The sequence below is a fragment of the Eublepharis macularius genome, chromosome 2, assembly GCF_028583425.1.
Source record: "Eublepharis macularius isolate TG4126 chromosome 2, MPM_Emac_v1.0, whole genome shotgun sequence".
Lineage (NCBI taxonomy): Eukaryota > Metazoa > Chordata > Lepidosauria > Squamata > Eublepharidae > Eublepharis > Eublepharis macularius.
Window position 1 is genome coordinate 12,400,395 of NC_072791.1, and position 26,723 is coordinate 12,427,117.

Below are 26,723 nucleotides of genomic sequence, written 5' to 3' on the forward strand. Positions count from 1 at the left end.
AGCCCGTGTGACGACGGCCCCAGTTTCAAATTCCCACTCTGGCATGGAAGCTTGCAGAGTGACCTTGCCCCAGTTACACACCCTAATCTATCTCACAGGGTTGTTGTAAGGATAAAACAGAGGCGAGAGCAACATCATAAGCCACTTTGAGTCTCCGTTGGGGAGAAATGCAGGCTATAAATGAAAAAAATGAATAACCAAAAGCCGTACTGCAGATAAGCTATCTGAAATTACGCTGTAATCCATTTTTTTCCCAGTTTCTGCATTGTATATTGTGCTCTGGTCTTTCAGATATGCAGTTAAGCTTATGGTAGATAAAGCAAGCCTGGGTCCAGTTGAAAACTTCAAGGAGCTGCTGCACTGCCTGGAAGAATATGAAAATGACTGGTTTATTGGGTTGGTGTCTGAAAAGGAGTGGCAGCAGGCAGTTTTGCGAGAAAAGTCGTATCTGTTTTCCTTGGGGCACGATGCTAATATGGTAAGCGGAGCAAGACGGCTGGCGAGAAATCAAAGCCAATTTTTATTTGGCCACAAAACTTAAGAGCAAAAACAAATGGAGCTCTTGACAACTTTTGGAGGGGGGACAGCCAAGAGGTGTGGGAAGGACCAGTACTGCAGCTCCCAAGTCAGCACAGCACATAAATACTTTGCAAGATAAAACTGTCAGTGCTGAACTAGAAATCCAGGCTGCTGTGTACAGACGTACCTTCACAGAGGAATGAGTACATGTTTTTCAGCCACAGGGGCAAGCTTTGCCCCCTCAGTTTGCAAGTGGGTATCCTCTTCCCGCCTATGCCACTTCCTAGTGGGCTGTTCTCTTTTGAGTGTCTCCTCCCCTAAGTGCCTATCATGTTTCTCAACTCTAATTTATTTAGTATCCCTTCCCTCTTGGAAGTGATCTCAGATAGAGGAAGGAAGATGTCTTAGAAACATCGAGCTGGAAGGGACCTCCCTAGGGTCATATTGTCCAACCCCCGGCACAATGCAGGAAATTCATATCCACCTCCCCCAGTGACCCCTGCTGTATGCCCAGAGAAAGACAAAAACCCTCCAAGATCCCTGGCCAATCTGGCCTGGAGGGAAATTCCTTCCTGACCCCAAAGTGGCAGTTGGCATGACCCTGGACATATAAGAAAGGGCCACGAGAGCCTAGCACTGGCTCATCCCTTCACGCCCTCTCCTGATCTGTGTACATTCATATTGAGTCATAGAATCATTATAGGTGGCTTATATAGCCTCTTCTTAAACTCCTCCAAGGAAGGAGATCCTACTACCTCTTCGTGACTGAGGGCCAGCCAATGGACACTGCATCGAAGGGTGTGAAGAATACATCTTCATAGGTGACTGATGGGTCAATCCAATAAATAATGAATAGTAGCCAAGTACACTTCTGCTGTGGGACCCACCTCTCAAATGACATCCATCTGTGAACACTTGCCATAGGAATCCTGTCACATCTGACCTTGCAAAAGTTTGTCTTTGCAAGGTATCAGCCCTGCAGCCGTTTGTTTCTGCAAGGAAGCTGGGGTGGGCAGCTTATACAAAGAGAAGGAGAATGGCACAGGCAGGTGTATGTTGTAAGATGGAATTCTGCTGTTAATAACTTTTCCTCCATGGAGGAATACTTGGCCAGAAAGCAAAACCTCTACTGACATTGTAGTGTTACTTTTTTTTTTTGTATTGTATATTATCCTGCCGGCATATTTCACTGATTATGTCTTTAAGAATTGCTACAATTAATGATCAAGGTGACATAGTGCTCCAATAACAAATGCAAAACAAACAAAAAATCCTGTGGCAGCTCAAAGATTGACATTTATTTCAATAGAAGCTTCTGTAAGTCACAGCCCCTTACCTCAGTTATGCAATGGAAAATCGCACATGGAAACTTTATGGGGCAGGGAAGAGTCAAGCCAAATTACTCTATGAGCCTTTCAAGTGTGATTTGAGTGTAAGGTGGCGGGGGTGGGAGGAGCTCATGTTGAAAGGGTAAGATGAAAGATGACCTTTACATGTGATTCTCTCTGTACCCGCATTTGTCTTTAAGGGCGTTTACACCAGCCGAGTGCTTACCCTTCAGGAATTCCCAGTGCCGGTGGGGAAGCTGTGCGGTGAAGCCGTCCGAGGCCAGTGGGCCAACCTCTCTTGGGAGCTGCTCTATGCCACTAACGACGACGAGGAACGCTTTAGCATCCAAGCACATCCCATCCTCCTGAGGAACCTGACTATACAAGCAGCAGATCCCCCCCTCGGCTATCCTGTTTATTCCTCTGAGCCTCTCCACGTGCCTTTGCTCTAGGACTTTGGTTTCTGCAGAACCAAATGCAAAACTGCACTTTCGTACTAAAAACTACTCTCTTTGAAAGAGCAAGGAAATCTTATTCACAAAGAACCTGGAACAATTCTATTTTTAGGGGGGTGGGGAGAGACATGTCTCGGTCAGTACCAGGAGTATGTATGTTTGATCCCAGGTTGATCGCAACTGGTGATTTGGAGGACGCTGGGAAGGAATCTTAATGCAGGCAATAAGCTCTTTGTGTACTGTGTGTGAACTTAAATTTGTTTGAAATCAGTATCCTAACAGGTGACTTGCCCCAAAAGGCAAGTTACGGCGTATTACAGATTGCAAAGCCATAAGAATGAATACCAAAATACTTCTGTGATTAAGGTTATTTTTCTGATTTTGATACAATAGACTGAGATGTTACCATTTGTAACGGTATATTTTATTTGCATCAAAGGAGTACTTGAAAACATTGAATAATACATCTCTATTTACCCCACAAAATAAGAGGTTTGAGTCTTGCAAATATTAAAAAAAATTCTCTTGGTTTTTAAAAAAAAGGGGATTAACATTTGTGGAAACAGTTCCTGTAATCCCCCACAGGTCTCAGCAAAGTTGAGGGTGGTTGTCCTACAAGCACACAATCACAAGCAATCTTCCAACAAGTTCTTCCTCTAGGACTGTTTCTTCTACAAGAATCATTCTAAAAAGAGCATTTCTAGGGAGAGGGACAGAGGTCTTGAAATCTTGTTAGACTTATAACGAGGAATATAATGGCCCTGCTTGTGGTTGCTTCCTTTTAAAAAAAAAATGTATTTGTGCTGATGATTGCCTTCAGCCTACTACTACTCTTTCATGTCACTAATGAGGTTTTTTACACCCACAAAATCTCCTTAGTAGGTCTGTCAGTGCTGAAAGGCAGAAGAGAGATCTTGAGTGCATAGTTTCCTTCTCTAGACAGTCAAGACATTGCTAATGATAATGAGCTGCTGGTAAGATAATACTTCAGAGGTAGAAGATACAATTTGGAAGCTTGTGTGTACCCTAAGGCCTTGCTGTTTGAGAACATGCCTTGGGAGAGGTATAGGTTTTGAACAGTCCCCACTAAGACAGTCTTTTGGGTAGGAGGTCAGTTTTATGTGAGATTATGGAATATAAAAAATTGTTGATGGCCATCTGTATTACCATATCAAAAAGCATCCTATATAGAAATTTATTCAAAGCAATACGTTAAAACAGACATGTTATGTATCAGATTATATAGTAGCCAGAAGTGAAGCTACACATTGAAAACAAGAAAATCGAAGCGGAGGAAGACGGTTGCTTCTGTCTGTCTGATGTAGATGGGAAGGAGAAGGACTGTGCCTCCTCAGGAAGTCTTCTTGAAGTAAGCCACATCTGCATCCTGCAATGAACCATAAACATAAAATTCTGAGCTTGTTTCGGATGCCATCAAGGTTTGTATCCTAACTTTTGGCCACTGTGTTTGTCTGGTGAATGCTAGTTGTGCTCTAATAAGGATGTGAGAGCACAGATCAACAGGGAGCATTTTCACAAACGAAATCATTGCTTGTAGGCAAGGCTGCACCTGCCACACCACGAGAAGTCCCTCTTTATTCAATGCCTGGATTCTACATAGATTAAAAAGATATGCTAGAAATTTGACCTGCCTGTGCTTAGGGGTAAGAACACACTCAACTATAAGCCTGTGCACCCTCAAACATGTCCACGTGATTAGTTTCCAGAAAGGCTGTGTATAAGGTCAGCTTGTCATTCATGTTGCATTTTGGCATCAGGTGCTGCTCTGGTACAACTGCACTGCTATCAGCTGCCCCACCTGTCATATGGTTTGACAGGATCCTCCCACCTGCTGTTGCTCCTGCTTGGAGGCATCTTCCTGTCACACTGAAATGGTCACAGAGACCACTGGAGTACCCAGAGGACTGTCACTTTTGCAGGCAAAAACGCATGGCATTCGGAAAGGTGGAACCAACAGACCCACAGGTCCTTGGTTCCTCATACAGCCTCTGAAAAGGGCATTCCAGGAAAACAGCCTTTCCAGATTTGGTCTCTTGAATATCAAAAAGATCTACAGTCAGAACGGGGCAATCCAAACCCCACAGTTGTGCCCAGGGGCTGTCAAAACAAACAAACAAACACAGAGCTGTCTACATGTACTATACTATACTATACTATAAATATGTGGTAGTGTCGACACACAGACAAACCCCCCCAATGAGTTCTGCTATGGGGCAGAGGTGGGACGTATTTCTGATGCTATTTTCAACAGATCCTGATTTTCTCTGAAAATCAGCAACTCACCAGGAAATGAGAGCCATTTTGGTGTAGTGGTTAAGAGCAGCAGGACTCTAATCTGGAGAACCGGGTTTGATTCCCCGCTCCTCCACTTGAAGCCAGCTGGGTGACCTTGGGTCAGTCACAGCTCTCTCAGAGCTCTTTCAGCCCCACCTACCTTACAGGGTGTTTTGTTGTGAGGATGATAACAACACACTTTGTAAACTGCTCTGAGTGGGTATTAAGTTGTTCTGAAGGGCAGTATATAAATCGAACTTTATTAATACTTAGTGTTTATAGGTTGCTTTATCTCAAGTAATGCTCCAGGTTGATTGAGCTATAATAGGGTAAACAGGTGAACATACCACTCCACTCTTGAAATTCTGTATTCGCCTCTTTCCCATGCGATTCAGCAGCCACCACGCCCAGGTGGGTGCATATTGCCAGAGGTAACAGACTGTTAAATACGGTTGATCGCTGACCCAGGCTTCGTTCAGGTTGTTGACCAAGCTAACCAGCGTTAGTTGGGCGCAGCGTTCTGTTGACATTTTATGAGTCTGATCTCCAACGGTAGCGTTTACCTGGTGAGAGGGAGACAAGAAGAGGCTGTGGCTAACCATTTCTGTACTTCTCACTGCAAAATTCTCATAATTATGCACATTTCAAAGATTAACATTCAGCCCAAAGGCATCATCGGAATATCCCATTTCATTTGGCAGCAGGCTGCATGCCTTGTAGCAGAAGTGCCTGGGCTGGGCTCCAGAGAGGGATGAGTGTGCAGATCGCCAAAGGCAGGAGAATAATCCCCCCCCCCCACACACACACACCCAGAGGCCAAGCTGTCATCAAAGGGAGTGAGTGAGGAGGACTTCACTGGAGCAGATGCAAGGGATCTAGAAGATCCATTTTCACTGGAAAGTACAACTTCTGGTACTCTCCTACTTCTTGAGCCCTGGGGACAAAATCCAAAACATCTTAATGAAACCGGGGTGGGGGGTGGGGAGACCAGGGAGCTTCGGATCACTCCCGACCAGCTGCTCGTTAGCAAAGCACTGTGCCCATCCCAGGCAGGCAGAAATATCAGCAAGGAAGCTCATCTTCCAGGCAGAAAAACAGCTCAGCAGCTTGAGGCACAAAACCACTTAACAAAAATCTGACCAGAAGGCAGCATAATTTAGACTTGGCAAGGGGAGGATTTGCTAGAGGACTACAGATTAGTCAACAAGGCTGGGATCATCTGTGCAAACAAAGACGGTCTTTGTGAGGCTTGCTGCATTTAAAAAATCCACTCTTGACACAGCAACAGGACGATCCTGACAGCCAAATGCTTCCAGATACCCTCCACAAAATATCCCTGCAAAAGGAAACCTAGCCTAGCTTCCTTCCAGACCACAGAGTTTCCTACTGCTAGGAGGGGTTTTTTTTCCTTTTAATGTGGACAGCTGCCCCTACCTACATTCTGAAGCAACAGAGCCTGGAGAAGGACCACAAGCTAGGAGATACCGGTGTGTAATTTGGAGGCCACCCTATGCCTACAAAAGCATCCTCTAGGTCTATGGCAATACAGGGAGATCCCGGGGCACAGCATCTAGACTGAACGTGCTTCCCTGGAGCCTAGGAGGAAAAGAAGGCTGCCCCCACCAGCAACTACAGGGGTTGTTTGTGCAAGTGGCCGCAACAACCCAAAAAAAGGTACTGGTTAGATTCTGCAGCCAATGCTACTGAGCATGCTCGGTTTTAACCACGGAAGACCTTTTGCCCACCAATTGTTACGCAGCCATCATTGCATTTAAAGGGAATGACAGGGCAGAGGGCAAGAATGGTACAGTCCCTCACACAAACACCATCTCCTGGCTTTTATAAAGGGGTCGATCAAGAGATCGCAAGGCAGCCTGCGCCACAGAGCAGTGAACAAGCTTTGCAGTTCACTAGAACTCTTCTTCAAACTAACTTTTCAGTTAAAAAAAAATAGGGAAGAAGGGCAGGGAAGAAATCAGCGCTTTCAAGGCATGGGGGCAAAGCTCAAGCCTGCTGTTGTACTCTAAAAATGCTTCGACTGGGAAAAGATTAATAATAATAATATTCAATTTATATACCGCCCTTCAGGATAACTTAATGCTCACTCAGAGCGGTTTACAAAGTATGCTACTATTATCCCCACAACATAACACCCTGTGAGGTGGGTGGGGCTGAGACAGCTCTAAGAGAGCTGTGACTAGCCCAAGGTCACCCAGCTGGCTTCAAGTGGAGGAGTGGGGAATCAAACCCAGCTGTCCAGATTAGAGTCCCGCACTCTTAACCACTACACCAAACTGGCTCTCTTGATTGATCTTCAGATGGGACTTCATTTATCACTTGTCCTCCATCTGTTGGATAATGTTACCCAATCTAGCTTTCACTTCCAATTGGAGTTGAGAGTGCCCTCAAGTTATAGCTGACTTATGGTGAGGGTTCTCATACCAAGAGACTAACAGGTGGTTTGCCATTGCCTGCCTCTGCAACCCTGGTCTTCCTTGGAGGTCTCCCATCCAATTACTAACCAAGGCCGACCCTGCTTAGCTTCTGAGATCGGATGAGATCAGGCTCACCTGGGCTATCCAGGTCAGGGCCCCGCTTCCAATTATACTGATTTTAAATAGAGGGTTTTAACTAAGCCCACATCTGATTATTCTTTTCTTTTTTTAATATAGTATTTATTGATTTTTTAAGTATACATTTCAAATAAAGAAAAGAATTTCACAATTCTTTAAGGAATAAGTGGTTTCCATTCTGAACTTGGAATAAAAAAATCCCCTTGATTTCCTTAATTCAGAAGACTGGACTATGTTCAAATGCTGGTCATATGAGGACATGATCATATCCTATACAGGCTTATGACTTATATCAGTTAATGCGCTGCTTTAGTTCAGCCAAAGGAGTTTTAATCTCCCTGTGACTGTTTCAAATAATGTCCCCTCACAAGCGAGCCTAATGGTCTTAAGACACTGTCTCCTAACCAAGTGCAACATCTTCCTTAAGAAGAGTTGCCAACTCCTGCCAAGGAAATTTCCGGAGATCTAGGGGTGGGTAGGGAGCTCAGCAGGGATATGTTGCCACACAGTGTACCCTCCAAAGATGCTATTTTCTCCAGGGAACTGATTCCTGTAATCTGGAGATTCGTTGTAATTCCAGGAGAATACCAGGCCCTTCCTAATGGTTGGCAACCCTACCTATTATCGGTTAACTAGGAAGACCACTATGTTTATCATTTGCCCTGCCTTACAAGGCGTGCTTTATTCAGTGCAAGAGGGACATTTGACCAACTGCTGCCTTTCATGTTCTCACAAGGAGAATGCAATTTCCTCTCCCCATTTTCCAAGTTACATGGTGCAACTCAAACCTGTTTTGAACCTGAATTTATCCAGCTTGGTACCCAGAACAGCCTGGTTTCTATTTGAACACTCTATCTGCAACTCTTAGCCCCCATGCCCTAAAACCACTTATAATGCTTTTGTTTTAAACATGCCCTTGGACCTTTATTACGGCTCTTCCTTATGTTACCTTAAACTTTTACCTCAGGAGGGCCCTGGCCTCCTTCTTTCTCTCTCCCTCTCTCACACACACACCCCACACCACACCAAAACCCACAGGCTTATATCTCAAGAACATCTTCCCTTTGAGGTTGGAATCCCACTGCTTACCCCACCTGTGGTATTTTGCCCTGTTTGTGTGACCTATATATTGCTGCTTTCCATAAGGTTACTGCTGCCACCAAAGACTTCCACCTTAGATTTCTTCTGTTTCTCTGGTAATTATAGGAAGTCTTGTTATAAATTGTAGTATGACAGAACGGTCAGCCCGTGAGGGTGGCTGTGAAGTGAAAAGGGGATCTTTTTTTTAACCCAAAGTAGAATTTATTTATAAGTTCATAAACATGATGGTTGCAGAGTATTGAAGCGTATTGGTTTCAGAACAGTACTTAAGCTTGGTGGTTTCAAAAATAGTTGTATCTTCTTAAAGGTATAGTCACAGACCCAGTCACAAAGACTAATTTTCCACACAGATCTTTTCTAAGAGAATAAATGCTCCTCTCAATCCGCACATAGATTCACTTAAGCTTTTCCACACAGCTTCACTGGCCTAGATAGAATATCCTCTCTCTGAGATTCACAGAGACTGACCCAGGCATACACACAATTTGCCTCAGTTAGCCAGAATTTCTCAGAACTCTGCACAGATTCACTGAACTTGATAGAATGAATACTTCTCTCTCGGCATCCTGTACTAGGGTATAGCTATCGTCCAGTCAAAGCATACTTCACTCACCCTTCTCACCTCAGAAGCCTGCATTAAAACCTTCAGTAACCAATATTCAACCCCCCCACATTAACACACACAAACTTATTTACACGCAAAACATTACATGACTCCTTCCATGCTCCCTTTGATTGCTGTAACTGAATGTACAACCCGATGAAGAGTCTCAGAGAACTCTAAAGCTTGCACATTGTTTTTGTGGAATTTTGGTTGATCCAAACAAAAAGGATTTACACAACATTTTGGAAGTTAGTCTGTGGATCAGCAAGGCTACTTCCAACATTACTCTACCATGGCACACTATAATTTTTTCCATCTGTAGGCATGTCCCAACAATGTCAGATTTATGGTCATCGCAAGCATTGGGGATACATGCCAATAACTCACTTGGGAATCTTTAGCCAATTGGCCCTTTACAATGAAGCTGTGCAACTCTGCTAAGAGCAACGCCTTCTTCCCAAAGCAAGAGGTGCTTCCCCTTTGCAGAAGAAGGTGCCATTATTAACAGAGCAGAACGGTCATATGCAGCCCATTTAGTAAAAAAAAAAATCATCCAGCCTTACCTTTGAAACCTCTTCAGTAAACACATTTTGTATGATCTGTGACTGGACAGGCCCCGGGCAAATGTTAATTACTTTTATTTCAGGATACTCAGTAAGTTCAGGCCGGAGAGAGTTAAAGAAACCCTAGGAGACAAGTTAAAGAGTTCAAAATAATGTCTGTATACACCTGCACCTCTGTTCCTTCTCCAATGCAGAACAAACACAAGTCAATGTGTAGCTAGGAAGCATATTAAGATGCTAGAAAATTTCCCATTAATGTTTTGTTAAGGCTTACTTGTGGGAAAAGACTCTCAATTATTCGATTTTATCTTACCCTTCTCTCAAGGGATTCAGGATAACATACATGTGTTCTCCCCTCCTCCATTTTATCCAAGAACAACTTTGTGAGATAGATGGAGAGATTGGCGCTAGATCACCCATCAAGCTTCAAGGCCGAGTGTGAATTTGAACCCATCTCTGGATCTCATTTTTGGGCCACATACGACCATCCCTTCAACCCCAGAATATCCTCTTCATCAGATCCACAGACAATGGCCTAGTTCTCACTGAGGAACTAACCTCTGTCTGGGCTGTACCTCTTCTAACTGCAGGTGGGTATATACCTGATAGAACACTCGAAAATCAACAACAATCTCTGGATGCAGAAAACTAAGGGGGAAGGGGTGGTTGCTTGGAGAAGTATTCCAACACACAAGCTCCTACCAGCAGTATGAAATGGTCCAACCACAGGTTTACCACCTCAGTGACAAGCAAGAGGAGACAGTTAAGAGGACTATCCCCATGGCAGCCATTTTGAGGGCTATTCCCATGGCAGCCATTTTGCAGTGTTCTAGTCTTCAAGGTGTTTCCTGTTGCAAAATAAGAACCTCTAAACAAAAAGGCAAACAATTATGTTAAAAATTATGCAAATGAAAAATATTTGTATTTGTAAAAATTTAAATCGCACAACGATGGATATTTGCAGACGTGTGTATAACAAAACCATCCAATGTAATTACAAAATAAATAACAGAATTAACATCAATGAGAAAAAGCATAAATACATTTGTTACTAGAGTTAACCAAAAGTGAGAAAAAAGCTGTCTCAGAAACAAAATAAAGATATCAATGTCAAATGTCATAAAGTGCTCAGTACTGTATTATAAATATTTGTTCAAGAATTATACAAAAGTCAAAACCTATACCATGTCAACAGTATTCCATATCAATACACTCTATCAACAACATTTCATGTCAATGGTTAAAGCAGCAGCGATTCATACAATTCATTCAAATGAGGAAGGTCTGGTAGTCTACATGTAGTACAGTCCGTATAAAGTTCCAATAAATCACTACAAATTGCACTTGCCTGTTGTACAAAGAAGAGGCAGTACGTCCGACATGACTAATGCATTGGAACTTTCAGCCAAGTGCCCCTGACAAAGCACGTGTGTGTGAAACAAACCACGCTAGCAGTTTGTCGGGCCAGTTTGGGAACCGTTACCTCCCCACAGAAACTGCTTTGCTGGAAGACTGAATTTACAAGCTGTGGATTATGATCCAGCTATATTGGAGTATTGGGAGCACAACGGGCAAGTGCAATTTGTAGTGATTTATTGGAACTTTATATAGACTGTACCTTGGACGAATATTTACAATACAGCACTGAGCACTTCATGACATTTGACATTGGTATCTTGATTTTGTTTCTGAGAGAGCTTTTCTTTCACTTCAGTTTGTGTCGCTCTTCCCTTGTCAGCCTCTGTGTTTGCTCATTAGAATTAACCAAACAAATTGCTCCAACAACATGGACTGCCTCTCACCATACATTCCCCGGTGGGTGCTCCAATCGGCTGATTAACAGCTGCTGGTGGTTCATGGCCCCAAGGAGGCTCACCGAGCCTCAACCAGAGCCAGGGCTTTTTTGGTCCTGGCACCGGACTGGAGGAACTCTCTGTCTGTTGAAACTCAGGCCCAGCGGGATTTGCTAGCCTTCCGCTGGGCCTGTAAGACAGAGATGTTCTGCCAGGCATACAGTTGCGGTTGGGGCATGGGTGGGCTCTCTTGCCGGTCTCCTGCTGAGGGGGAAATTGAAACCCCCTCGCCCCAGTTCTCCACCAACTCGTTTATCACAATTTTACCATCCTCCACCCCATGTAATGTATTGGCTTGGTCAGGGCTTTTTTTCTGGAGGAAGAGGTGGTGGAACTCAGTAGGTTGCCCTTGGAGAAAATGGTCACATGGCTGGTGGCCCCGCCCCCTGATCTCCAGACAGAGGGGAGTTTAGATTGCCCTCCACGCCACTCGGAGGGCAATCTAAACTCCCCTCTGTCTGGAGATCAGGGGGCGGGGCCACCAGCCATGTGACCATTTTCAAGAGGTTCCGGAACTCCGTTCCACCACGTTCCAGCTGAAAAAAAGCCCTGGGCTTGGTAGAGCAATATGAGCTGCCATGTAAAGTTGGTTTCTGTTTTACTGAACTATGTGTTTTATTGAGATTTTAATGTGATTATATTATAAGATGTCATCTGTTTGGAGCCCGTTCACGGAGACAGCAGACTATAAATTTAATCAATCAATCAAAACCTCATCTTACCTGAACATATAAAGGATTGACAGCTTCATAGGTCTTTCCTGATTCTTTGTATGGCCTCTCTTAGTTGGAGAGATTTGTCTGGTTAATTCCAATAATGAATGGGATTCTGCCATGTTGACTGGTTATGCAACCCCAAACTAATGTATAAATGTTGATATTTATGCTCCTTTTATTACATTCTATTGTTATTTTCGACATATAAATGTTATTTATGCTCCCCCAATTCATTGTTTACATGGTGTGTTAACTCTGTTATTTATTTTATCATCATCGTGGCTGGTTCTGTTATGCACACAGCCATCACAGTGGTATTTGTGATGTTACACAATTTTTACAAATGCAAATATTTTTTTCATTTACATAATTATACGTGTCATTATTACCGCTCGCCTTTTTGTCTAGAGGTCCTTATTTTGTTTCTTTCCGCCCCGTTTGGGTTACTTCTTCCCTCTGCTTGGTTGTTTCTTTGGATCAGAAGGCTGAAAAAAAGAAGAAGAAAAAAACACTGACCTGCAAAGCGTGTTTGCTGGCACAATAGCCAGTGGCCAAGGGAGCTCCCATGATACCCATCACGCTGCTTATGGTGACAATCTTTCCTTGCTTCCTTTCAATCATGTGATTCAGGACACACTTTGTTAAAGAGATGGTGCCCAGGTAGTTGAGTTCCATTATGGCACTATAGACATCTATGCTTGTGTCCACAAACAGCGAACGCTGGGATCGCCCACCATTGTTCACCAGGATGTCAATCTGGGGAGAGGGAAGGAAATAACAGACTTTATTGCCATGTGTAGCACTATGAGTCTTTCTACATGAGATGTCTCGGCTCATGTTCGTCAAGTGTAGAGAGATGCAATGTTAGCCAGGAAGCACAGTTTAACAAAGAGCCAGAGGAGATCGCTCTTCAGAGGGTTTGTTCATTTCATCTTCCCCTAAGGCTTTGTCAATTTCACCTCTCCAGTCTTAAACTCTGTGGGATGCCAAAGAGAGGGCAGCGAGGAATGGAAATGGGATGGAGCTGCCTTCTAGAGCCAGGCCTGGACCTGGAGAAGTTATAATGGGCTGAAATTTTCCTTCTGGCATTTCACAGCCCCTTCACACAGCTCCAGTGTATACCAATGCCTTTGCCCTGCTGCTGGCTCTGTCTTTTTAAACTACCCTTCCTGGCTAACATTGCATCTCCCAACACGTGTTCTTCATGTGTTAGAGGTCTTCTGTAGAGAGACACTGCGTCCATAGCTAAAGCAAATGACAAAATACGAGAATACAAGGATCTGCAACCTAGAGCCAAACGTGTCCTACTACTGAACCAAAGACGGTTCTTTTTACAAAGAAAACAAAATCTTTATATTTAAAAAAATGGAGTAGGTGGGATGCTAGAATTACTGGTATGGGAAGGGAATGGCAGGCAAAGATTTTTATGGGATTAAAGTTCTTATTAGCGGTGCTTTACAGAAATGGAAGTGGTGGCCCCTACCCTATGGAACGGCCTGCCTGGGGAGGTCAGGAGAGCCCCCACCCTCCTGGCTTTCCACAAACAATGCAAAACTGAATGATTCAAAAAGGCCTTTTTTCTCAGCTAAGAGGGCGGTATTGTAGGAAAGGGGTCCCAGATGTTTCGCTAATGAGTTAGGAACCATAGATTTCACCATTATGTTGCCTTACGTATTATCTGTTGCTTTAAATATGTACTTCTATATACTACCTGTGCTTCAAGTTGTTGAATGTAAGTCCTAGAACTGATTACGTTCTGTTTCATCAATTCTTCAGTCCTATACTGGATCCTTGCTAATACTATTTCTTTGTAAACTTGTATCCATTTACCCTACGACATTGTTATGAAAATGTTTCTGACACTGTATGGAAATGCCTGCCCTTGTCCTTGCCACTGATTGTACTTGTAGGAATAGCAACAAATCGTATGCCAACTCACGTGCCCACCCCTCTCTTCTCCTGATGGATTGTAGGGAAGCGTGAAGGAAATCCCGTCCCGGGACAATAGGAATTATGAGCAGAGTTTTATGTCACTGAATTCATTTTACGATCCGTGATTTTATTGTTAAAGACACAAGGTAGTATAGTGTTTTTAACAGTTGTTGTAATCCGCCCTGAGCCCGTTCATGGGGAGGGCGGACTATAAATGTAATTAATAAATAAGTAAATAAATAAATAATCCCACACTATGTAATCCACCTTGAGTCTCAGTGAGAAAGGCGGAATATAAATGACATACATACATACATACAATTGACGTGGCCAGTAATCCACGTGCAAACCGTGCACAGATTTACACCACCGTACTAATTCCACTGCACAAAATGTCCTGTATATATTTATTCAGTGAAGTTAAATTGATTATTTTCAGTTATGCAAATGAGAGTTATGCAATTTTTAAAAATACTAGCTCTTTGTTGATCTCTTGCTCCAACGTAGTTTGACTTTTTCATTATAGACTCCTGGGCTAGAATTTAAAGAGCAAACTGTAGGCTCTGTTCAGCCATGACTCCAAATCCTGGTTTCATTAAGCTAATTATGAGTGGTACTCAGACTGCTCCACAAACTGTGGTTTGTCAGAATACATCCAACCAGGATCTGAAACCATTGCTGAATCCAGTTCCTTAACCACAGCTTTGAGTCTCAGTGAGAAAGGTGAGTGATAAATGAGTAACGATAAAAGAAATGTTGTGCGATGAATGAAACTGGAGCACCCTCGATTCATATTCCAGTGTTTTCTTCATTGTAATGCAGGCCAGGATACCAGCCAGGCCTCAGCAGCGAAAAGAGTAAAGGTAGCAAAATCCAGCATCTGAATCTGTGAGTTAAATCCTGGTATTGCAAACCAAGTGTAGTTAAAATGGTGTTTCAAGTCATGTCTGGACTGGACTGTAGCTTGAGCTGAGTTAGTAACGGCTTGGAGAAGAAAAGGAGGACAAATGGGTTACATTAGTGCTTAGTTCTCATGGCCCTTCTTACATGCCCAGGGTAATGCCAATCACCACCTTGGGGTCAGGTAGCAATTTTCCACAGGCCAGCTTGGCTAGGGACCCTGGAGGTGTTTTGCCATCTTCTGGGCATGGAGCAGGGGTCATTGGGGCAGTCGGGGTGGGAGGTGGGGTTAGTTGGGAATTTCCTGCATTGAGCAGGGAGTTGGATAAGATGACCCTAGAGGTCCCTTCCAACACTGATTCTATGAAATTAAAGAGGTTTGCATCTGCACCGTATTAAAAAACTGACTTTGGGAACTCAGGAATTGCAGTAAATAGCCACTGGAATTGCACGGTCTTTGCAGTGACCAGCTGTATCTACTGTAAACATCTAAAGCCAGGCTTTCAAGAGCTTTTGTAACAGACAGGCAAAGTTTCAGGGAGTGGAAAAAAACAGGCATGAAGGTCGTGTCTTGTCTTCTGCTGACACAGGAAAGGTGGGGTGGGAGAGCAGCCTACTGGGGAAAAAAACAGAAAAAGGGAAGTATCTTCTGCGAACTGAGCAACGATGCAACGAACTATTTCTACACCTGGGGCAAGCTATCCCCCTTGGCGTGAACCAAATTTTGAAAAGGCCCATCAGGGGAATTTGATAGAACAGGTAAAGTATAACTCTGGAGTGAACCTGTGCAGGAATGGCTGGGTTAAGTGTGGGGAAAATTGAGAACGGTTGGGAATCTTTAACAGTGCAATTCTAAATAGGAAGTCAGTGGGCTTAGAAGGTCCATGGCTCTCTTTAGGCTTGCACTGATGTTCAGCTTCAAAATCCTCATTGCTCAGGTTCTACGATGAATATGTTCAGAAACCCACATCCTACTGGCACCAACTGCTGCTCCTCCTCCTTGCCAGCTTATTTAGAGGCAAGCCTTACTTTACTGTGTCTGGCTGTAGGCACAGAGCCCGTGAGGAGGAGTTGCTGTGATGCCACCCTGCCTGACCTACTGCCCACTATAAGCCTCAGCTAAAGCTGATGTCTGATTTTTTCCCCATTTTGAGAACATGCCTAATTATTCCACATGGAAACAATTACATATTATTCTAACATTAGGCAATGTTAGCATTGGACCCATCTCCTGCCTCACTCCGAAGCATGCCCAGCGAAGTGGTGCCCTACTTGAGTCACAGCATTGAAAAGAGGGTAGTCAGCGAAGGCTCACCCTTCCAAAATGTTGAAGAACTGTATTTGTCGCAGGTTCATGGGAACTCCTCTTGGTTAGATCGAGCGGCACGATAAGGATATCTTTGTCACTTAGCTGACTGATTTCTAAAAAAAGAATAAAAATGGGGGAAACAGATTACTTTTGGAAGCAATGGGGACCGTGCGCATTTGCTGTCCTCGCTGATTTTTGAACACAAGATCCTAAGAAGAGTCTTACAGGATCAGATCAGAGTTTACCCCATCTAGTGTCCTGGTGTGTATCCAACCACGCATGGATTTCACAGAGCGGGACTCTCCCCCCTTCCCCTTAACTCCCCCTCACATTTTGTTCCAGGGCAGGTCAGTAGATCCTCAGAGACAGCATAGGAGGGAAATTAAGATCCACAGTGGGAGGAGGAAATTGACTAATCGCTGCCCCTTCTTCCACAAAGATAAATACTATATAGTCAGAGGAAGTAGGTGGTGGGGGACACACACACGCTCCTGCTTCCATCATTGGCCAACCTGATAACTCTAGGAAACCCACAAAGAGGAAGGGGGCAGCAGCTCAGCTGCTATGGTTGCGTCCTACTGGTATGCAGCGGTACACTGCTTCTGAACACAGAGGCTTCATCTATCCATCACGGCAGACGGATGATGCCATCTGTCTTGTCTAGTCCTTTTTAAAAGTCTTCTAACCTAGTAGTCCTTAACACAACCTGTGGCAGCAAATTCCATAAACTGTCGTCAAGAAATGCTTCTTTTTGCTCATTACTTAGAAGATTGATATACTCCCTCTCCACAAACCTGTTCAAAGCCGCTCACAAGGTAAAAAACTGAAAACATTTTAATCTCACATTTCCAACCAATTAGGATCCTCAAGGCAGTGATAAAAAAACATCAACTGTTTATAATATAAACAATAGCCAGTGTGGTGTAGTGGTTAGAGAGAAGGACGAGGCTGTGGGAGGCCCAGGTTCAAATCTCCATTTTGTCACAAAAACTTGCTGGGTGGACTTTGGGCCAGTCACACATTAGGGCTGCCAGCCTCCAGGTGGTGGCTGGAGGTCTCCTGGAATTACAACTGATCTCATAGAATCATAGAGTTGGAAGGGGCCATACAGACCATCTAGTCCAACCCCCTTCCCAGTGCAGGATCAGCCTAAAGCATCTCTGACAAGTATTCCAGGCAACAGAGACCAGTTCCCCTGGAGAAAATGGCTGCTCTGAAGGGTGAACTCTATGGCATTATACCCCACTGAGGCAAACCCCGCCCTCTCCAGGCTCCACATCCAAAATCTCCCGAAATTTCCCAATTTGGACCTGGCAACCCTCAACCTAAGCTACCTCAGAGGGTTGTGGTGAGGATAAAACGGAAGAGAGGCAAACATTATAAGCTGTTCTGCGACCCCATTAGGGAGAAAGGAGAGGTATAAATGAAGTAAGTAAATAAATATATAAAACAACCATTATAAATATAACCAGGAAGGGCAAAAAAGATCTTCAACCACTGATGGATGATAATGATGGAGGTGAGGACAATTCTTATTGGGGAGGAAATTCTACAATAAAGTCATTATAACGATCATAAGCATTACCAATATTAGAACCTGCAACAAAATTTTCTCTTACTTAATTTGTAGTCTGCCTTTTTCACTGAGGGTCAAGGCAGATTACAACGAAAAACAATATGGTTTTATGTGTTAAAAATAGTGTAATGCATACAACTGAGAACATTGCGCTAAAACACAGTATAATACGAACAGTAAAGCAGAACTGGCAAGCTTGGGGAATAACGCAATGGAACATTATATTACATATAATAATGTAATAAAAACTAGATTAGAGAACTATGCAATAAACAAGCCAAGAGCCCAGCGGGCACATAAAAACAGGCTAAAACAATATTCCTAGAACAATATTCCTAGAGGCAGGCCCTAAAAAAGCAGGCGGTTTTTTAAAACGTGGAACCTTTCATTAAAAGCCAGATTGAAGAGAAAGGCTTTGCGAAGCCATTTCCTTGAGCAACATCTCAACATTACAGGACAGAAACAAAAGTTCTTTTCCCCATTTTCTCCACACCAAGCATAGGGTTAGATCCAAACTAAATTCTCTGCTGATAGAAGGTGCTTCCATCAGCAGAACAAAAATTTCTTGCCTCCCCCTTCCCTGTGCACCCCACTGATCTCCCTAAAATGCTGTTGCTGGGGAACAGGGGCCCCTCAGGAAAATCACGGGCAGCAAACTGGTGGTCTTTAACAGGAAGGGGGATCTGGCTGAAATTATGTCTCCAATTCCATTCGCGGAAAACTTAGTTTGGATCCAACCCACAGCTTTATAAAATCTGCCGTGTCTCCCCTTAATTTTTTAAAAAGTCTAGAAAGACCTCAACACTTCAGCTGTTCTGCTGAAGGAAAGTACTCTAATCCCTTGATTATTCTGGTGGTGTAGGATGCAGTCAAGTCACAAATGATTTATACCAATCCCGTCGATGTTTCAAGTCAAGAGATGTTCAGAGGTGGTTTGTCACTGCCTCCCTTGGGCTAGCAACCCTGGACTTCCTTGGCGGTCTCCCATCCATATATGAACCAAAGCTGACCCCATTTAGTTTCTGAAATCTGACGAGATCAAGCTACCTGGGCCATCCAGGTCAGGACTGGTTATTCTGGCTGCACTGTTTTCAGCTCAAAGATCTGTTGAGTATAATGTTGAATATAAAATGTTGAGTATAAAATTTTCAATATAAGCAAGCAAGGAGACAGAGACAAGTAATATTTTGTAGCTTGAACATGCTGTTATATTTCTTTATACATTGTTTATTGTCTTTTTTCCAAATAATTTTTTAAAAAACAACTTTTTAAAAAATGCCCTGCTCAGAGACAGAATTTTAAAAAACAGTTTTCACTCCAAGCATTGCATCCAAACTAAACAAAAGAAAAATCTACATTGTAAGAACGGCCATGTGAAGGTTACGAAAATTCATGGGGGAGGGACTCCTACAATCCCACCCAGCCTGGAACTTGTATTTTCAATCTAGTTGAAAAACTAGAAATTTTAGGAAGTCTTAAATATTCTTTCCTATGAAATATTCTTTCTTCTGAAATGCTTTCTTAAAGACAAGCTTTTACCAACTCAAAATGTATAGGATGACATTTTCGGAGGAGACAATCTACAACATTACAGAATGATAAACCCAAGGTACACTGTAGATATTTTTAACATTACAATCAATGGTCAGAGTGTTGGACTAGGATCTGAAAGAACCAGTTTCGAATCCTCACTCTGCCATCAAAGATTGCTGGGTGATTTTGGACCAGCCACACTCTCTCAGCCTAACCTACCTCACAGGGTTGTTGTGGGGATAAAATGGAGGAGAAGAGAATGCCATAAACCAATTTGGGGTCCCCATTAGAGAGAAAGTTAGGGTATAAATGAAGTAATTTTATCTTCAAGTAGTATACTACAAGCAAGGGACCCACAAGGACTTGTTGGGGCATATGACTTTCTCTCCCTCTACTATTCCTCTATTCCCTTCCCTGGCAGCCCCCACAAAATCTCCCTTTTACCTCTTTCCTTCTCTCCTGCCAACCCACCAGCCAACCTATCTTTATCTGCCTCCGTACTTTTCGCTTTCCCTCCTTCCCTTCCCATGGAAGCCTCTCCCTGAGAAAACTCTGTTCGGTGACAGCAGCCGAGCTGGTCCCATTTGTGCGGGCCTTTGACTGGGCTCTTCCATTTTATCCTCACAAAACCCCTAGATGAGTAATGCACGTAATGTGGTAGCAAGTCGCCCAGTGTTTGTTGCCAGGCCTGGCCCAGTGAGTCCTCCCCCAAGGCCAAATACTCATGGAAAAGGACCCTCACTCCTGCCTTTTTCAGAAACTAATGCTTAAAGGTAAAGGTAGTCCCCTGTGCAAGCACCAAGTCATTACTGACCCATGGGGGGATGTCGTATCACGACGTTTTCTTGGCAGACTTTTTTTTATGAGGTGGTTTGCCATCGCCTTCCCCAGTCATCTACACTTTACCCCCAGGAAACTGGGTACTCATTTTACCGACCTCGGAAGGATGGAAGGCTGAGTCAACCTTGAGCCGGCTACCTGAACCCAGCTTCTGCCGGGATCAAAATCAGGTCGTGAGCAGAGCTTGGACTGCAGTACTGCAGCTTACCACTCTGCGCCACGGGGCTCATCCAAAACCAATGCTTAAAGGCTGGCAATTCTGTTGTGGTTGTCTAGGTATCCCCATAAAGGCCACTGAAAGGGCACCATTTCTGTTATTTTTTTAAGCTACCAATGAATGTTTTTTATTTAGATTTCAAATTTTTCTGCAAATCAGGAGCTTTTCTCAGATTTCCAGAATGATCTGTCTAAAAGATGTGTTCATTGCCCCAGTCCTTGAATTTAAGAATCCACAGATGTGGCCATGCAGAGAATTCGATATGCTATGATAATGCAACAATTGAAGAGTCTGTTTTTTTCACATTTATAAAGCTTAAATCTACTGCACTATTTATTTCTCTGTGGTAGTCCCTACCCTGTGGAACAGCCTGCCTGAGAACCCCCACTCTCCTAGCTTTCCGTAAATTATTCAAAAAGGCTTTTGAATTGGAGGGGCTCTCCGATGCTTCGCTAATGAGTTAAGGACCATAGACTTCACCACTATGTTGCCTTATGTACTACCCATTGTCTTAAATATGTGCTCCTATGAGCTACCTGTGCTTCATGTGGCCTAACGTCAGCCCTAGAATTGCTTACGTTCTGTTTCAGCATTTCTTCAACTCTGTATTGGATTCCTGCTAAATGCTATGTCTTCGTAAATTTGTATTTATTTACCTCATGGCATTGTTTATGAAAATGTCCTTGAAATTGACATTTGTACTAATGTCACACTGTGAAATCTGCCTTGAGTCTCAATAAGAAAGGCAGATTATAAATGACATAAATAAATAATTTAGGTATCTCATGCTACCATGCTGTTTGACTGCATTGTCAAACACAACCGCGTTCTGACCGTATGGTGACTTGCCTGCCTGGTGCGAAGGTAGCGGACATTACGCGTGTTATAGATAGGCTGGTAGATAGTGCTGGGGAAGAGTCAGCGGTCGTAGTCCATGTTGGAACCAACGATGTTGGGAAATGCAGTCGTGAGGTCTTGGAACAAAAATTTAGGCTGTTAGGCAGGAGACTAACAGAATAATGAAGTCAGAATGCCAGCAGGGGGTTGGGGGCTTTCCAGTGTATTGCACTGAGTGTCACATGTATGACTATCTGCCTTCTGGTCAGAAGTCCTGGATGTGTGCTCGCTGCAAGGAGCTCCTGGTTCTCAGGGAACGAGTACGTACCCTTGAGGCCAAGGTGGCTGACCTGGAGAAGCGGAGACAGTTAGATAGGCACGAGGACAAGATTCTCAGGGACAGGACAGATGTGTCCCACTCTAAAAATGGCAGCGTTCTTGTTGTCAAGGAGAATGAGGATCTTGTGGAATCAGGGCACCGTATTGAGGATAAGGGGAACATGCCCTCAGAAGGGACCTCTTCTTCAGTTGGTGAGCAGGTTTCCTTTCGCATCAAGGAACCATCCCTGGGTGGGGCGGGAGGGAGGCTCTTGGTAGTTGGTGATTCGATCCTTAGACAAGTAGATAGCTGGGTGGCACAACCGCGTTCTGACCGTATGGTGACTTGCCTGCCTGGTGCGAAGGTAGCGGACATTACGCGTGTTATAGATAGGCTGGTAGATAGTGCTGGGGAAGAGTCAGCGGTCGTGGTCCATGTTGGAACCAACGATGTTGGGAAATGCAGTCGTGAGGTCTTGGAACAAAAATTTAGGCTGTTAGGCAGGAGACTAACAGAATAATGAAGTCAGAATGCCAGCAGGGGGTTGGGGGCTTTCCAGTGTATTGCACTGAGTGTCACATGTATGACTATCTGCCTTCTGGTCAGAAGTCCTGGATGTGTGCTCGCTGCAAGGAGCTCCTGGTTCTCAGGGAACGAGTACGTACCCTTGAGGCCAAGGTGGCTGACCTGGAGAAGCGGAGACAGTTAGATAGGCACGAGGACAAGATTCTCAGGGACAGGACAGATGTGTCCCACTCTAAAAATGGCAGCGTTCTTGTTGTCAAGGAGAATGAGGATCTTGTGGAATCAGGGCACCGTATTGAGGATAAGGGGAACATGCCCTCAGAAGGGACCTCTTCTTCAGTTGGTGAGCAGGTTTCCTTTCGCATCAAGGAACCATCCCTGGGTGGGGCGGGAGGGAGGCTCTTGGTAGTTGGTGATTCGATCCTTAGACAAGTAGATAGCTGGGTGGCACAACCGCGTTCTGACCGTATGGTGACTTGCCTGCCTGGTGCGAAGGTAGCGGACATTACGCGTGTTATAGATAGGCTGGTAGATAGTGCTGGGGAAGAGTCAGCGGTCGTGGTCCATGTTGGAACCAACGATGTTGGGAAATGCAGTCGTGAGGTCTTGGAACAAAAATTTAGGCTGTTAGGCAGGAGACTCAAGGCCAGGACCTCCAAGGTAGCCTTCTCAGAAGTGCTACCTGTTCCACGCGCAGGGCCAGAGAGACAAACGCAGATCAGGAGTCTCAATGCGTGGATGAGACGATGGTGTAGGGAGGAAGGGTTCAAGTTTGTTAGGCACTGGGATTCTTTTTGGGACAAGCGGGAGCTGTACAAGAGAGACGGTCTCCACTTGTCCCGAGAAGGAACCCGGCTGCTGGCACTTAAAATCAAAAAGGTGGCAGAGCAGTTTTTAAACTAAATGCTAGGGGAAAGCCGACAAGAGATAAAGTGTCTCTGGTTCAGGATGGTTCATCTCAGAGAGATGAAGGGCTAGGTATAACACTTCTACAGGGAGATAGATTAGAGTTGTCAACTGAGATGGAGACAAACAGTGCAGATGACCTAACTACGTCTCGAGGCAAAGTGTGCCGGGGAAGTTACAGGTGTTTATATACAAATGCTAGAAGTGTCCGAGGTAAAATTGGGGAGCTGGAATGTTTAGTGTTGGGCGAATCCATAGACATTGTGGGCATATCAGAAACTTGGTGGGATGAGGAAAATCAGTGGGACACGGTGATTCCTGGATATAAATTATATCGGAAGGATAGGGAGGGAAGGGTTGGTGGTGGGGTGGCTCTATATGTCAGAGAAGGTATACATTCCAGTAAGATTGAGAAGGTAACTGAATTAGATTCGCTTCTGGAAATGCTATGGGTTGAAATTACGGGCCCAAATGGAAACTTAACTGTGGGAGTTTGTTATCGCCCTCCAGATCAGAAAATAGAGGAGGATTATAAAATGATGACAGGATTAAAGATGTCTGCTAAACAAAAAAACTGTGTTGTAATGGGTGATTTTAACTACCCACACATTGACTGGGCCAATGGGTGTTCGAATCGGGGGAGAGAAAGTGAGTTTCTAGACTGTCTCAATGACTGTGCTATGGAACAGATGGTTACAGAACCTACTAGGGGAGAGGTGATCCTGGATTTGGTCCTCAGTAATGCTGAAGACCTGGTGAGAGATGTAAATGTGATTGCACCACTTGGGAACAGTGACCATAATGTTATTGAGTACAACATATGTATAAATAGGAAATTGCCAAATAAGACCAACACAGCCATGTTTAACTTCAAAAGGGGTAACTTTTCTGAGATGAGGGGGTACGTGAAGAAGAAACTGAAAGGGAAAGTAAAAAAGGTCAAAACACTTGGGGAATCTTGGAGACTATTTAAAACTACAATCCTGGAAGCTCAAATTAAATATATACCGCTGGTTAGGAAAGGCACAAATAGGTTTAGGAAAAGGCCAGCATGGTTAACAAGCAATGTAATAGAAGCTGTAAAAGGTAAAAAGGATTCTTTTAGGCAGTGGAAAACTAGTCGGAGTGAGGTTGATAAAAAGGAGCATAAGCTGTGGCAAAAAAAGTGCAAGTCTGTGATCAGACAGGCAAAAAGGGAATATGAGGAGCATATTGCAAAGAACATAAAGAAAAACAATAAACAATTCTTTAAATATATTAGAAGTAGGAAACCAGCTAGGGAGGCCGTGGGGCCCTTGGATGACCAAGGCGTAAAAGGATTACTAAAGGGTGATAGGGAAATGGCCGAGAAGCTGAATGCGTTCTTTGCTTCTGTCTTCACTGTGGAAGATAAGAAGTGCATGCCCACTCCGGAAGCACTGACTTTGGGAGGGGTTTTGAAAGACCTGAGTCACATTGAGGTGACGAGAGAGGAGGTTATGCGACTGCTAGATAATTTAAAAACTGATAAATCACCGGGCCCAGATGGCATACATCCAAGAGTTCTGAAAGAACTCAAGTGTGAACTTGTAGATCTCCTCACAAAAATATGTAATCTGTCATTAAACTCTGCATCTGTTCCTGAGGACTGGAAGGTAGCTAATGTTGTCCCCATCTTTAAAAAAGGTTCCAGGGGAGATCCGGGAAATTACAGGCCAGTCAGCCTGACGTCAATACCGGGTAAGTTGGTGGAAACTATTATCAAAAATAAAATTAGTGGGCACATTGATGACCAAAAGCTGATGAGGAAAACTCAGCATGGGTTCTGTAAGGGAAGATCTTGTCTCACCAATCTGTTAGAGTTCTTTGAGGGAGTGAACAAACAAGTGGACAAGGGAGACCCGATAGATATTGTTTATCTTGACTTCCAGAAAGCTTTTGACAAAGTTCCTCATCAAAGGCTCCTAAGTAAGCTCAGTAGCTATGGGATAAAGGGCCAAGTCCTCTTGTGGATCGAAAACTGGCTAATTAATAGGAAACAGAGAGTGAGCATAAACGGGCACTTCTCACAGTGGAGGATGGTGAGCAGTGGGGTGCCACAGGGGTCGGTATTGGGTCCAATGCTTTTTAACTTGTTTATTAATGATTTGGAATTGGGATTAAGCAGTGAAGTGGCTAAATTTGCAGATGACACGAAATTGTTCAGGGTGGTGAAAGCCAGAGAGGATTGTGAGGCACTCCAAAGGGATCTGTCGAGGCTAGAAGAGTGGGCATCCATGTGGCAAATGAGGTTCAATGTAGCCAAGTGCAAAGTAATGCACATTGGAACCAAAAATCCAAAATATAAATACAAGTTGATGGGGTCTGAACTGGCGGAGACTGACCAAGAGAGAGATCTTGGAGTCATGATAGATAACTCACTAAAAACGTCAGCACAGTGTGCAACTGCCATAAAAAAAGCTAATGCTATGCTAGGGGTTATTAGGAAAGGGATTGAAAACAAATCAGCCGGTATCATAATGCCTCTGTATAAATCGATGGTGAGGCCTCATTTGGAGTACTGTGTACAGTTCTGGTCGCCACACCTTAAAAAAGATATCATAGCACTGGAAAAAGTACAGAGAAGGGCAACTAAAATGATTAAAGGGTTGGAACACTTTCCCTATGAGGAAAGATTGAGGCGCTTGGGGCTCTTTAGCCTGGAGAAAAGACGACTGAGGGGAGACATGATAGAGGTTTACAAGATAATGCACGGGTTAGAGAAGGTCGAGAAAGATGTGTTTTTCTCCCTTTCTCACAATACAAGAACTCGTGGGCACTCTATGAAATTATTGAGCAGTCGGGTTAGAACAGATAGAAGAAAATACTACTTTACACAAAGGGTGATAAACACATGGAATTCGTTGCCACAGGAGGTGGTGGCAGCTACAAGCATTGCCAGCTTCAAGAGGGGACTGGACAAATATATGGAGCAGAGGTCCATCAGTGGCTATTAGCCACAGGAGATAGATGGTATTCTCTTTGTGGGGAGGTGGTGCTCTGTGTCTTGGTGCTGGAAGGAAGGCAGTGGGAGGGCTTCTGGTGTCCTGGCCTCACTGACAGTCCTTTAGATGGCACTGGATTTCTAGCCACTGTGTGTGACAGAATGTTGGACTGGATGGGCCACTGGCCTGATCCAACATGGCTTTGCTTATGTTCTTATGTTCTTATTGTTTTATACCATGTAGACCACCGTGTCCCTGTGAGAACGGCAGGCTATGAAGTGAACAAGCTCACTTTAAAATCCAAATATGCTATTAGGACTATATTGCAGTTGTTTCAGTCGCTTTCTTCCAAAACTCCAACACCCTTTGTTTCAAGGTTGGCATCAGAGCTGAGAGCGATCTCTGCCCTTTAAGGCTTTTGCTTAATAACTTCTTCCATCCCTAAGAGAGGTCGCCGCCCAATGTAAGAAGAATCAAGAGATTTATACAGCAACACTCCAGCTTAACACAATGGCTAATGAAGGATGACCTTTGGTCTATGCATCATGAAATAATGCATATTGGCTATAATGCCATTAAGAGTTTTGAAAGTATAATCTAACAAAATGTGTACATTCCATTTTCAACATATTTCCCCTGCTCCCCATCTCTCAGACGGCAAAGACTAGACTGCCCCCAAATTTCTATTTTCTTCTAGAGGAAAGTGTTTTTGCCCCCTCAATTTGCCCATCAAATTTCTAGAAACTCTGAAGCCATGAAAAAAATCTCTAAGTGAGACTCCCAGAAAGTCTTGCACAAACAAACGACGACACTCATGTAGCCCAAGGCATCAGTCCACAGTTCCACAGGAATACCAATT

The 26,723-nt window shown here is 43.9% G+C and overlaps 2 protein-coding genes across 5 annotated transcripts in view; one reads left to right on the top strand and one right to left on the bottom strand.

The window, feature by feature from the left end:
- PCNX4 (pecanex 4) overlaps positions 1 to 2,792 on the top strand; it is a 34,861-nt gene extending 32,069 nt beyond the window's left edge. For all 4 annotated transcript variants that reach the window (XM_054970750.1, XM_054970751.1, XM_054970749.1 and 1 more), the window contains exons 11-12: positions 292 to 478; positions 2,048 to 2,792. In XM_054970750.1, the coding sequence (XP_054826725.1) occupies positions 292 to 478; positions 2,048 to 2,299 (439 nt within the window). In that variant the 3' untranslated portion in view covers positions 2,300 to 2,792. The remainder of the gene's footprint in view (positions 1 to 291; positions 479 to 2,047) is intronic.
- Positions 2,705 to 26,723, bottom strand: part of DHRS7 (dehydrogenase/reductase 7) — a 41,212-nt gene continuing 17,193 nt past the window's right edge. Inside the window, exons 3-7 of the mRNA XM_054970752.1 lie at positions 16,155 to 16,261; positions 12,524 to 12,763; positions 9,439 to 9,561; positions 4,945 to 5,160; positions 2,705 to 3,689 (exon numbers count right to left, since the gene is read on the bottom strand). Of these exons, the coding sequence (XP_054826727.1) occupies positions 3,654 to 3,689; positions 4,945 to 5,160; positions 9,439 to 9,561; positions 12,524 to 12,763; positions 16,155 to 16,261 (722 nt within the window). The 3' untranslated portion in view covers positions 2,705 to 3,653. The remainder of the gene's footprint in view (positions 3,690 to 4,944; positions 5,161 to 9,438; positions 9,562 to 12,523; positions 12,764 to 16,154; positions 16,262 to 26,723) is intronic.